We start from the raw sequence: 14886 nt of genomic DNA, 5'->3' as shown, positions 1-14886 counted from the left end.
TTGAGTCAACTTCACTGGGTTACAGAACAGGCTAGCAATATTCTACAATTTTATCATTTATCACAGATTCTCAGAAAGAGTACATGAGCTTTTCATGTACTCTCACACTCTTTTGCTCTCACACTCTCTAAATACATACACAACACACATAACACGTAAAGGAAGCCAGGAATATCCCTATAATTCTAGATAGTCATGTCTATTTTTTTTTTTTTGGCTTTCTCTAAACACATCATGGTAAAATGCAGTGCTAAACCCTTGGTCCTTGACATACTATGGCAATTTTACAGTAAACTGAGTATAACATGAACCAGACATAGTGTATTTTCAAACAGGAAGCAAACTGCTCTTCTGCACAATTTCTGCGAGAAACAGTTGGAAAGGTATTTCAAAGGCTGTACTGGGAATGAGCATTTTCAAACCAATCTAATTCTCTTCCCCCCCGCCCCCCAAATATGTTTTCAGTCCAGGATTAGAAAAATATATTACTTAAGGACACCATAGTAATTTTCCATGTATGGATCACCAATTCATTATTCCCTAAAACAACCACCATTTCATTTATGAGGGAGTTAGTTGTAGAATGCAGATTTGCTTCTAAAACAATTGCAACTTTATACATTTATAATGAAAAAGTGCTCCGCAGATTATTCATTGTATTTTTTTATTGCAGTAGTGTAAGGCTACATTAAAAAATGAAGACTGAAATTTTATCCTAAAGCATCTATTCGTAAAAGTACAGAAGCTTAATTTTTGTAGTATAAAGGAACAATATCATTGTTAAATCAGCATTCGGAAAACAGGAGCTATATGAGAAAGCTTAGGTTTTTTTTTCTGTTTTACTTGTACAAATGCGACACTAAAAAGTGGATCAGGATAGGCTTGCACATGGTATTTTAAATGTTAAAAGCATTATTAAATATTAAAGTAGATACTAATCTTTTCCTATTATTTTTTGATATTAATAAAATATTTACAAAATAATTTATTACAGATTAAGTTACATGATGAGTTGGGAGATATGTTAAAGTTTTAACAAAAAGCCCTTTCAACTAGCTATGTAGTTTGCAGCTACATATTTGTATAGATGTACATGAAAATAAATATAAATAAGGTATTTATAATATTGACAAATTGCTTAAATGATTAGATTTCATGCATAATAATAACATGATACCTAAATTATACAGGCCTCAGAGATTTTTTTACTAAGATTTTTGACATGTTATTGGGTAATGGTTTGTGTATATTTTATTTCTGATTTTTAGTATTTCCAAACTTCAGTATCACAAACCTCTCCCTGTGGAGGTTTGATCTGAATTACTGGGTATGTTTGTCTTGGAAAAACAATGAAATATACAGAAATCTAATTGGCAGATATTTAATTTTACGGGAAAAGAGACAACAGTAAGTATGATTTGCCATTACATATATTCTTTACTGCCTCTATATAAATGAAATAAATGTACTGCTTGTTAATAAACAGAATTAATCCTATCATTTGGCCTAGCCTATTAGTAGGAACAATACTATGAAATATTTATTTCTTGTAACTCTATGTTGCTGAAAAAGGTTAATAATAATAAGAACAGACAGAATGCAAACACAAAAACACATTAGCATTTTGTTTTTTTGATTTGAGAACTTCACAAATAACTATTTCAGAACCACTATTTGGTGAGATGGCTTCACGCTTGTTGGTATAATGTACAAAAAAAGAGCAATTATCATAATTATAGGGCTCTCTATATGATTTATCACATGTACATGTGGGTGAGAATCAATGATGAGATCTTAAAATACTATTAAGTGAAAGTTTTGCCACTTTTGTTTTCAATTTCATTTGCAATATATGCCATCGTTGCTGTCTCCATGTCCTTTCAAGTATGTCATTTGATCAAATAACTGCTTGCTAAAATCTCAGCCATGTGCAATTAGGAATTCTAAACATGTGATTAAAAAAGTGAGACTCCAGAATTTCAGACCATACATACTACCAGAGATATCTCAATGTCTTTAAGAGTTGGGAAAGGCAATCTTTTTCGACTGCAGAGGCTTTCTCGATAAAGCTATTACGCCGAGATGTTACATAACAGAAGCATGCATTACAAAAATAGATTTTTTTAAAAAAAATCTCTAAGCATGACCAAGAAAGTGAGTGTCACATATATAGCACACATATGTTTATTCAGTTATTTTTTTCTGAAATTGTTCTTTATTAAAAAAAAAAAAGAATACCTCAATTTTAAAGAAACGTTTCCTTGCTAAAAAAACAAAGCAGCTAACATGAACAACAGGTGAACTGGAAAAAAAAAAGGAAGTACATAACTTCCTTTAACACCATAATGCCTTTATACAAAAACAGATTAATTTAAAAGTCCCCAATCGGTCAGACGCCTTTTGCTTTAAAACAAATCAACAGTCAGAGATCTCATTCCCAAACAAGCTCTTCTTCCCACTCTAATATAAATCCGGAAAGGTCTGGAATGATTTTGCCATTTCCCCCACTTTCGTTTATTCCCAGAGACGACCTACTTCCTCTGGCTATTCTCAGTTCAGAGAGTTCAAACTGAATTTAAAACATGCCATTGGCTTGTCGGGAGGGGAGAGAAGAGGAGGAAGAGGAAGAATTTTGAGCTACATCTCAAGAAGGCTCCTAAAAAATAACGTAGCCTGTATTTTGGTTGCACAAACTGGGAGAAATCTGGCACTTCCCGACAGGCACTCTAAACAATTCAGGCAGGGCATACATAGCATCTGCAAGATGCCTGGCACCAGATCAAGAACTGCACAACATCTAATAGGAGCAAGAACAATACTGGCCATATAAAAATAATTCCTCTTCAGATATATACCTATGTGTGTTGTGCGAATGCACGTGTTCCCTTCATGCGCTCACACACAAACAATTCCTGCTTTCTCACCCGGTGCCAGAATCGTGGCCTCATCACGAAGATTCCTTCAACGTGTTATTACGATTGACGATTCTTCAGATAGGTAAAAATTTAGATTTCTCCAGTTTGAGGGAATCAGTCTGCCTTCTGCTGATACCCCCACCCGCCAATGTTTATTCTGTTCACTACCAAACAGGCACACAGATTCCAATGCATGTGAAAGTGTGAAGTTTGTTGCCTTTTTCTTGAACACACACACACACACACCAACAGATTTGTTTTTAATAAATGTCATTTAACAGTTCCTATAAATACATTTCGTTTGACAGCTATCTCGATGGTACAAATACCATCTTCCTATTCAGATTCTCTCTATCCTCACCTCCAAAAATCAACCCTAAATGAAAATATTTATTAATGGGTGAATAACAGACAAAGGTAACTTGTAATATGATGTCGTATATCCTTCTGTTTATCCACAAATCAGACAGAATGCATTCCACTCTGCTGAAGACATATGTGCCAGGTGAAGATTTTAATTTTTTAGAAAGTTTGTAACTTTAAAACCACAACACTAAAACAGTGACAGCTTGAATTCATGTATCTTGTTTCCCCATCAAAACTACATTCATGCATTTAAAAAAAAACACCCTGTAATAGTGATGCTTAAATAGTGGACAACTCATTATTTCCTAACCTTGACAGTTTTAAAACAAGATCATTTCCCATAAAAATTTATAAACTCTACATCCAATGCATAAAACAACTGTCTAGTGTATGGAAATAAAGGTTTGTAAATAAACCTCCAATTATTTTTTTAAAAAACCCCATACAAAGCAGTTCATAGTTCTCAGCTGAAACTAAACATTTTTCTTAACAAGTTACATTACTCACTAATATTCTTTAGGAACAATATAATAAATTGACAAACTTTATAGTCCTTGATTGTAACCAGATAAATTGTAACCAAATAAATGGAGAAAAATACTAACCCTTCTAAAAAATGCTTCCATGGGAAGGGTAAATTTGCTGTATGAAATAATGTTAACTACCTATATATATATATATTACAATGTGTGCATTATTGGAGTGTGTTTTTCTGCAACACACATTCGTAAGTATTGTGTAATTTATTTGTGCCAACCCCCTACTCTAAAATGGGCCTTGTTTAAAGCTGTAATAGTTCCCTTTTGGCCTAACTTGCTGTACCCTGATTGATATCAGATGCAATGTTAGAAGTTGAAACAACACAGACTTCAGCACTTTTCTCAAAAACTTCAATATATTATTTTCTAGCTTTTTCAAAAACATTAAAATGCCCATTAAAAAAAAAAGAAAAAGAAAATCTTTCTAAAGTCATAGCCAAAATATAAAAAAATACACAATCTTCCAGACGGCAGGTATAAAGCTTTTCCTGAAGTGGTACACAAAACACCAGAACGCACTTCTCTTTCTTTTTCTTAAATAAAGTACTTCTAATGGAAGCAAAAGCTCAGATGCAAGGCACAAATTTTACATCATTTATGAGGATGTTGGCAAGATTTCTCTCTCTCTTGTTTTGTAATTTTGCATCATCGTTATTCTTTTCATTGCATTTCAATCTCAATTCATGTTCTACATCAGTTTTTCCCTCTGTCAGTTCGTTCTCAATCCCTTCAGCTGCGAAGCCTGAATTCGGGAAGCACCAAAGCTTGTTTTCCAGGGGGAAAAAACAAAACACAAACAACTTATCTGAACAGACAAACTGAGCACTTTCTGGTGGGTTTAAAGAATGTCCTCATTCCTAAACACAATTCAAAGAAATAATCACTAGCTTAAAAAGGAACAAGTTTGAGTTAACTAACTTAAGTTAAGTTCCAGGTTGCAAAAGTCCTTTGCCACAGACTGAAGGCATTTTCTGAAATTCAATTTTCTTCCCTTACCTTACAATCCCTACGCTTAATACTACAACATTAGCACGAATTAGATAGCTCAGGCAGAAGGTATTCTGAAGCAGCCCAGAACAACTTTCCAAAGCAATAAATGCAGCAAATGACTCTCATTCGTACCACAATAAAACTTGTAAAAATTACACCTTTAATTACAGAGCGAGCTTACCGCTTTCCCATTATAGTAGTACATCAAAGAATTTCCTCCCATGCCTGGAATTGTGTATGCACAATACATGGTCTTGAATTCTTTTTTTTTTCCTCTCCAGTACCACTCTACCAACTTTTATTTCAAACTCGCTGTCCCTTTTTTCACAACAATTCCTTCAGTCGCATTTTCCCATATGGCCAGGCCAAGCATGGTGAATATGCAAAGCAGGAAGAAACCATTCCTGACGTTAGGGGTGCTTGGAAAGGGGGGGGAGTCGGCGGCTAGGAGTCTTCTCTGAGACAGTTAACTTTCCAGAGCAAATCTGGAATTCTTCCCAGTCCTGATTTAGCTGCAATTCCTAATGCAAAGACAGAGACAGAGAGAGAGAGGGAGAGGGAGAGAGAGAAAGAAAGGCAGAGCTTCTACTGGGTCCCTAGATTGGTCTACTTGCTGGAATAATGCTGATTCTTAGTGGGTTTTTTTTTAAATAAACCTTAAATAATAATAATACTACTACTAATAAAAAAAAAGTTGCCTTCACTCTTTTCGTTCCTAAAATTTCCACTGAATTGCCTTAGGGGTAAAAAGTGGAATAGGGTCGATTATTGAAGAGAATACAAATGCAGTTAATTGACTCCCCCCCTCCTTCTCCCACTCTTTCTTTTTTGTTTTAATTTGATTAAAAAGCGAGTGGCAGGAAGGGAATCGTATGATGCACATCTAATAACTGTACCATCTGTCTGTGCTGCTGGCTGCCTCCCAGCATTGTATGCAGCTGCCTGAGAACTCGACTCAGGGAAAGGGGAGGGGGGGGATTGAAAAAAAAAATAAAAGCCCACACGTCTCTGACCTCGCTGAAAAGGAAAGAGGAGCAGTGTTTTCTCACAGCCTGCTCGTCTACCTACAAAAATAAGGGTTGAAAATGAAGCAGAGAAAACAAACCCCCTTGCTCCAAGCTTAGGGTGCTGTTGGTGGGGTTGGGTGATTTTTTATTATTATTATTATGATAATGATGATTATTATTCCTTGTTGTTATTTTTTATTTCCCCCCCCCTTCTCTTTCTAAATCCCAGGCTTTTCGGTTGGAAGCAGGAAACGGATTGGAAGCGTTAGAAGTTAATTCAACTACAGAGCTGGCGTTGGCTTCAAGGGGAAAATCAATTGGGAAGGAACCTGATCTTGCACTTGCTTGTTTGTTTATTTCGGCTCGGATATTTGGGGGGGAGGATGGAGAAGGGGCAGGGGAGGGAGTTTGGCGATGCACATTTTTGGGTTGCTCAATATTACGACCTAGCCTCCGAGAACTTTCCCTGGAAAACAGAATTGGGGGGTGGGTGGGTGGATGGGTGGGAGAGGAATCTTTTCCCAAAGCATGGATCTCAACTAACGGGTTTCCAGGTTTTGTTGTCTTGTTGCCCCTCAGCCTACGAAGACAAATAAAGCATGTTCAGGGCACAATTCGATGCCACTCTGTAGAGACGGACTCTGATTTTTCTTTTACGCTCTGCTGTCTAACCCAAAAAAAAAAGGAAAAACGGGTTTAAAAGGGCTGCGTGGGGAAGGGAGCGCACAGGCGAGAAGAATGGGACTGGATTCAGCTTGCCAAATTCAGAGCATCAGAGTAAAGGGGTGCCCCTGGGAACCGATCCCAAATGAAACTAAATAATTTGCATATGCTGAAGCAAATGCCATCTGAGCATACAGCTATTCTCCAGAATCAACTTTAATAATTCAAAGCACCTATTTTCCTACCACTCAACATGGTAACAAAACACATACAGTATTAATAAACAGCGAGAGATGGCAATGTTAGCCCTGAAGTAAGTCCTTTCTTTTTTTTTTCTTTTTCTTTTGCTAATGGTAACATTTTATTTGGTATTCTCTATGAATCAACGTAAGAGTGCCGACCGCTATATAGATTTTAGAAAAAGGAAGAGAGAGCAGAGGGCTTTATCTAACTTCCTTGTTCTGCATTTATTTGGGAGGTCCTAAGAGACTTGAATAAACAGTTCTTGAATTATAATCACACATTTCATTCAAATTTCATGCTTTGAGGATTTTTTTTTTCATGATTAGAAGAGTTAGTTGTCAAACTGACTGGATCACATTTCCAACCTTTAAACTATTTTTGTATATAATATAAATGGCCAGAAGTCAAAATAAAACAAGTATCCATGTAACAAAATGTAAACTCTCGTGTGTGTGTGTGTGTGTGTATACACACACACACAAATACACACACGTATATATAATTTGAATATATCTTTTATCGGTTGAATATATACAATTTTAATTCCATTATGTTTCTGCACACAAATCATTGTTTCTTTATAAGTGTGCAGCTTCAATTTTTTTGTGTTCACACAGATGGATGTAAGCGCAGGGTGGAATTCCCCCAAAGTTATGGATTAGTAGATTCCTCACAAATATGCAATTAACATTTAATTCTAATAAAAGTTTACCCCAAACTAAATTTGATTGATATCTAAGCTTCTAAATTCACTCTAATCAGTTCATGGTCACCGAAACAACCCTCTAAAATCGGACTAACACTATAAGCTTTAATTACTGGCATCAGATAATTATGAAATTTCATATTACGATGTTTATAGGAAAACACAAATTAATGAAGTCTGATCCCATTGAACAGTAGCCTTGAAATAATGACCTTTCAATTCTGAAAGTGACTGCAGTTCAGGCTATGGTTACTTTTGACAAGTTAGGTTAATGGATTTTTAATTACATTTGGACAACTATAAGCCTTTATTAAAGTTGGATTCAAGAGATATCCCTTCTCTTCCCTCTTGATAACAACCGTTCCAGTATTTTGCACATGTTTAAATTTGATTAGCATGTGTAATATTCACACAGATTTGTTGGATCAATAATTTCATTTGGCATAAAATGACTTCCTATATATTCTTAAAAATGAGATTCTTCTCCCAGAGTTCAGTAGCACTTCCTGGTTCGCCCACCTTGCTTGGGATCCACAAAGAAAATCAGATTGCTCAAGTTGTCCATCTTAGATGCAATTACAAGTCTTCCATTTACATAAATGAATATTAGTGTTTCCAGTTCATATAATCCTTTTTCCTTATAAATATAGACTTATAGGCTCATCATTCGCATAATAATATGGTAAGAGTTTCTATTTCAAATTACATGATGATAAATTACAGATTGAGACGCAAAGAAAAAAAAGCACTTTTCTTGTTTGTTCAAGACACAGTCATATGTGTTGTGCACACATTCAACAATATGTTTGCAAAAGTACAGTGTTAGAAGGGGGACAGCGTTTGTACAGTGGGCATTGAAACAATGAAGTAAATACTATAAAAGTGGAATAAATCTCCTGTCTTTAAAAACTGCTCAATCATTATAGTCAAACGTCAGACTCATCAGGTAGGTTTCCTTTCCTGACCCACAATAAAAAACCTTGATTCAGACATGCAGAAACAAACTTGCCATGGATTTAGACTTAAGTAACACATGGCTTAACATACAAATGGTCCTTGACTTACAACAGTTTGATTAGTGACCGTTCAGAGTTACAAAGGCACTGAAAAAAGCGACTTATGACTGTTTCTCACACTTATGATTCTTGTAGCATCCCCATGGTTACGTGATTTACATTTGGATGCTTGACAACTGGTTCATATTTATGACTGTTGCAGTGTCCTGGGGTCATGTGACCATCTTTTGACACCTTCTGACAAGGAAAGTCAATGGGCGAAACCAGATTCACTTAACAACCATTTTACTAATTTAACAACTGGAGTGATTCAGTTAACAAATGTGGCAAGAAAAATGGGGCAAAAACTCACTTTACAAATTTCTCACTGAACAACATAAATTCTGTTCAATTGTGGTCACAAGTCGAAGACTACCTGTACTGTATTTGTTTGGGTAACCGACATTTAAGAAACGTTTCCCGAGTTCACACTAAGATATTATAATATAGCCAGAATTTGCCATTTTTTATGGTGAACTCACATTCATCCCATTTTTCATGCAAAATGCTAAATGGGCCAGGCCCAAAGTTACCCAGGTAGCCTTTGAAGTTACAAACACAATTAAGACTCGAATTTTGGTTGCTAAGCAAAGCAGTTCTTAAGTGAGTCGTATTCAATTTCACGACCTTTATTGCCATGGTTGTTAAGCGAATCACTGCAGTTCAGTGAATCCTGTGGTCATTAAGCGAATCCAGCTTCCCACATTGACTTTGGTTGTCAGAAGCCAACTGGGAAGGTGGGTAATGGCAATCACATGACTCCAAGATGCTGCAATTGTAATACATACATGCTGGTAACCCATGTGCACAAATTTTGATTGTGTGGCCATGGAAATGCTGCAATGGGGAGGAACAGTTGTAAGTCACTTTCTGAGTGTGCTGTGACTTCAAAGAGTCATTCAACAAATAGTGAAGACTATTCAATCAAAGACTTTCTGTAATCTTTTTTTTTTTTTTACAAATTGCAGGATATATAATATGTCTTCTAATTACAATCACATCTTGAAACAGACACCAGCTATTAACCCATTTCTGTTTCTTGAAGAAAAGTTCATGATTACTACGAAATAAAAGTTCATAAGGAAAACAACAGGAAAATACTTCAGAGAGATGGGAGATAAGAGAAATGAGAAAGGAGGCAGCCTTCAGAATGGACAAGGAACCAGCTGAAAGTCACTGAAATCAGAATAATTTTTGAGATTCTAAAAAAGAAGCATGGAGTTCCAAGTTTTTTCACCATATTTACAAAAGTTAAAAATTTAAGTAAGTACATAAATAAATCAGAAAAATGATAATCTCAACTGTGCCAACATTGTTTACTCATTTCTCAAGCAGATCAACTTTAGGGAGTTCATGCTTTAAAACTGGGAATGACAAGTCATGTTCATCAAGAATCAAAACACTACAGTAACTACTTAAAGAAATTTGCTTAGCAATTCATTAAAATGATGATAATAAAGGTGGATGCCTATGTTTTAATCTCCTAATGCAGTGCTGCTAAATTTGCATGCGAACACAACTACTTAGATAATGTAATTGAGCCAAGCAAAGCCAGTAAGCTATAGTTAGTTGATTCATAAAGCTGATAGTGGGACAGACTGCCAAAATGCCAAGTTCCACTTATTCCAAATATGAGATGCTATCTTAAATATTGTTGTTACATTAATATACACACCTACAACAACTCAATATATTCATCGAATGTTATATTACAGTATTTTTTTACTTAGACCTATTTATCCTTTCAGATATATAATAAAAGCACTGTCTGATTACCAAAATATAATGTTTACAGTTTTACAGTTCTTGATCATGAGCTATAACACTGTTATGCTTAACCATCTCCAGTAGAGGCACACAAAATATTTTGAGTTTAAATTTCTTACTCTGAGTTGGAAACAGCTGTTTTGACCTTACCAGAAGTGCAAACTCAGCTGTCGCAAAATGGAAATATTTCTGATTAAGTTAGAAATGGCTTCAAAACACTCTGCATGCTTCTACTCCAGAATCAACGGAAGCACTTCTTGTTTAAAACAATGTATTTCTACAGGTTATGGTACTGTTAGCCATTCTCTTTTCTTCATTGCTCTATGCCAGTGGTTCTCTACCTTTATAGTGCTGCGACCCCTTTAATACAATTCCCCACAATGTGGCGACCCCTTTAATACAATTCCCCATGATGTGGCAACCCCAACCATAAAATTATTTTTGTTTTGAATTTATCGCGCCTGAAGCCGTATTGGCTAGCGATCTGAACTGCTTGCGACGGAGGCATTAAAGCGGAGACTCCTCCCCTATTAAGTTTATCGCGCCTGAAGCCAGATTAGGCTAGCGATTGGGAGTGATTTCAGTTGACTTGAGAGGGAGACATCAGAGCAAAGATTTCTCTCTTTTTTAATTCATCGCGCCTGAAGCCAAATTCGGCTAGCGATTTGAAGAACCTGCAGCTGGCTTGTGGAGTCAACCATTGGAGCACGATTCTTCAACTCGCAAGTATACTTCCCATATTTCCGATGGTCTTAGGCGACCCCTGGCAAATCGTCATTCGACCCCCAACGGGGTCCCAACCCACAGGTTGAGAACCGCTGCTCTATGCTACACAGGATCAGAAATAGAGACTCCAAGGAATATATATTGGGACTCAGATGCAGACCTAAATGCTTCTCTGGAATTAAGGAAGGAATGTTATGTGGATTTTCAAAAATTGGTGCTAATGCATACCTCCTTGGGATGACAAATCACTACCAATTTTAAGTGATTTATTTCTGGGAATTCTGAGTATCACTCAAATAAAGTTGAGTTTGGAACCTGCATTACTCTACTTGGGCTTTCAGTTTCTGCCTTATAGCATTTAAGGTATCATTTCAAATCTTTATTAGTATGGAAAGAAAATGGAGAGCATAAGATGATTGCATTCCATCTGACAATCAGAGAGGGTATTCAGCAGGTTCTGACCAGTTCAGGAGAACCGGTAGCGGAAATTTTGAGTAGTTCGGAGAACCGGTAAATACCACCTCTGACTGGCTCCACCCCCATCTATTCTCTGCCTCCCAAATCCCAGCTGATTTGGAGGGAATGGAGATTTAACAGTTTCCTTCCGCTGCCATGCCCACCAAGCCATGCCATGCTCACAGAACCGGTAGTAAAAAAAAAATAAAAAATGAATCTCACCACTGCTGACAACCAGTGCAATTTCTTTGCATTCCATTCTGTGATCCTTAGAGTAGACCCCAAGTCCTAACAACCAGTGCAATTTCCTGCTGGCTAGCATTTATAGAAAACACACTATCTATCTATCTATCTATCTATCTATCTATCTATCTATCTATCTATCTATCTATCTATCTATCTATCTTTTATTATTATTTATTAGATTTTTATCCCGCCTTTATTACTTTTGTAAGTACCTCAAGGGGGAGAACATACTTAACACTCTTTCTTCCTCCTATTTTTCCTACAACAATAACCCTATGATATAGGTTTACCTGAGAGAGACTGACTGGCCCAAGGTCACCAAGCTGGTTTTCAGGGCTCCGTTTTCCAACAAATGCACCAACGCAACTATCAAAAGACATGGACAAAGAGCTCTTCCAAACAAAAATTCAAATTAAAAAGCAACTCAATAATAAATACATAAGTATGCCACAAGATTCCCACAACACTGTCAAACTATCTAAAAAGGCAGTATTATTATCATTATTCTCATCTTCCCTATTACCTATCTCCTTATCTTCTTATGACTATAACTTTGTTGCTTATCACTATTGTTGTATGTGCATTGAGAGCTCATGCACCGGAAACAAATTCCTTGCGTGTCCAATCAAACTTGGCTAATAAAGAATTCTATTCTATTCTATTCTATTCTATTCTATTCTATTCTATTCTATTCTATTCTATTCTATTCTATTCTATTCTATAGTCAGCTTAGATATTAACCCTCATACCCTCTTCTAAGAAATCTTCTAAGAAGGACTAAGGGAGACATGATAGCTGTGTTCCAATATCTCAGGGGTTGCCACAAAGAAGAGGGAGTCGGGCTGTTCTCCAAAGCACCTGAGGGTAGAACAAGAAGCAATGGGTGGAAACTGATCAAAGAAAGAAGCAACTTAGAACTAAGGAGAAATTTCCTGACAGTTAGAACAATTAATAAGTGGAACGACTTGCCTGCAGAAGTTGTGAATGCTCCAACAGTGGAAATTTTTAAGAAAATGTTGGATAACCATCTGACTGAGATGGTGTAGGGTTCCTGCCTAGGCAGGGGGTTGGACTAGAAGGCCTCCAAGGTCCCTTCCAACTCTGTTGTTATGTTATGTTAAATAAATAAAATTGATCTATTATCCAGTTTCCCCAGCTTTCTCTAAAATGAATCCAGTAATATTTATGGTGGCCTTTGACTAACGAAGTCACACCAATAAGATATCATTTATAACCACTCTAGTCTAGACAATTGTAACTGGCCAATTGCATATGCTTTAATTCAACATGAAGGACAGTGGGGGATAGCAATATTTTTAACCACCAATTGCTTTGGTCAGCATTTTTTGAACTTTCTATCTGATAATTTATTTTGAAAGTTAATCATAGCTCTGTCCTCATTTCCCTTATTCAGTGCAGTCTATCTCCAGTCAAAACAAATCAAAGTATTATTATGTGCATTAGTGAATATTAGGGAGGAAAGGTAACTTTTGGTGCTTCTAGCTTTCCATTCTCTTTAACTACAATGTTAATGACAATAAGTACTACTTTCAAATGGAAACAATATCTTACATCTGTCACATGAATGATTCTATTTCTTCCCAGGTGAATAATTCTGTACCCTGAGGCTGCTCAGGGTGCAGCTAGTGTACAGTTCCATACAACCTATAACATGATTAGCTGCAGAGACTACTGCTGCGTATCTGGGACTACATAAACTGAATGGTGTGTTTGCATGCGTGTTTGCACATGCTGGAGAGTATAACTCACTTCACATAACATGTTGAGCCATGGCATGCTTAACATGGTTAAATTAATTACACCAAATTGGCTCGGATTACTTTAGATCCTAAGCTGTAATAGACTATGCATTACAAATTACAACTGAGTTTATATAAGACAGCTAAGTTAAAACTAATAAATCACACTTTTGGTTAATGGAATGCATTAACCATACAATTGGACTTATGGCTGGTGAATGCATTTTTCTTGTGATTTATAATGTATGTGGTTTCTTCAAGAAAAGGAGTTTCCAAATGCAGGAAGTTTTTAGTATTGCGAGTCACAAAACTTGATTTTGTTGAACAATTTTGTTGGCGCTCATGATCAAAATGCCGTAAAATGAAACAAAGAATCCAGCATGAGCTATTTAGAGATTAAACAGATACAGGTATTTGCAAAAACTGTATGACAAAAATTCTTCTATTTCTATTGCACCTCTTCCTTCATTCTTCTATGATATCATGTCATTTTTCATGAAATATAATTTAGGTGAAAAAAAAAAAGACAGAAGTTGACAAAGTGTTGAAGGGGGGGGAAGGAGGAGAAAGAAGGAGGAAGATAAGGAAGATGATAAACTCCTAAAATCATAGATAGATAGATAGACAGACAGAGAGACATACATACATATAAATGAACATATGTATATAAATGTATGTATGTATTTGTATGTGCATATCTACATATATATGTAGATGCATATCTTATATATCTATCTCTTTGTGTGTATGTATGTGTATGTATATATAGCAAAAACTTTAACTAAATGAATCTTTTTAATTAACATCTACCCCTCTATCTACCAGAGGGATACAGCTTGTAACTGATTACCTATATCAAGGTGTCAAACTTGCAGCCCATGGGCCAGATTCGTCATGCGTTTGCCACGCCTACCCCAGGTTTAGCGAAGGGGGAAAAAGTTGTGACATGTCACATGATGACAACATGACGCAGCAAGATTGACACCAATGACCTATATGAAGTCCCCAAAGCTATTTTTGGCTGTCCCAAGAAATCAAAATGCTGACATTTTTTGTGTTCTGATGTTGGAATTAATGTCTATACATTCCACACTAACAATTCATCTTGAAATTTGGGGATAAAAAATAAAGAAGCACTTAATGAGATGCCAAAGACTCACTCACAATTGGACTCATCTTTCTTTGATTGTGCTACAAGCCTAACAAAAAGGACAGACGGAACATTGCAAATGGTCATATAAATGTCACAAATAATTTTAAGAAAGAACAGTTGCAATACATATAAAGAGCCATGTATGCCATCTGTAAATACTTTCAAAGAGTAAAATTGAGTAATTCTTATTTTTGAAATAGTATGCCACTTGAAGGACCGATATTATAGCCAATGTAAGCTGACGAAACATAATTTGTCTATTACACAACAATGAAATTTAGTACCCCCCAAAAA

At 36.1% G+C, this 14886-nt stretch overlaps 1 protein-coding gene across 20 annotated transcripts in view; it reads right to left on the bottom strand.

Annotated features, from left to right (window-relative positions):
- The window catches only part of TCF4 (transcription factor 4), a 435153-nt gene that overhangs the window by 117577 nt on the left and 302690 nt on the right, over positions 1-14886 (bottom strand). For 2 of the 20 annotated variants that reach the window (XM_058170664.1, XM_058170666.1), the window contains exon 1: positions 4992-5165. The exons of 16 other annotated variants lie outside the window; for them this stretch is intronic. In XM_058170664.1, the coding sequence (XP_058026647.1) occupies positions 4992-5060 (69 nt within the window). In that variant the 5' untranslated portion in view covers positions 5061-5165. Of the gene's footprint in view, positions 1-4991; positions 5168-14886 lie in introns of those variants that run through there. 2 more of the 20 variants (XM_058170669.1, XM_058170665.1) reach the window with 2 other exon arrangements.

Source organism: Ahaetulla prasina, chromosome 2 (genome assembly GCF_028640845.1).
Source record: "Ahaetulla prasina isolate Xishuangbanna chromosome 2, ASM2864084v1, whole genome shotgun sequence".
NCBI lineage: Eukaryota > Metazoa > Chordata > Lepidosauria > Squamata > Colubridae > Ahaetulla > Ahaetulla prasina.
This window is presented reverse-complemented; position numbering and strand designations above follow the sequence as displayed.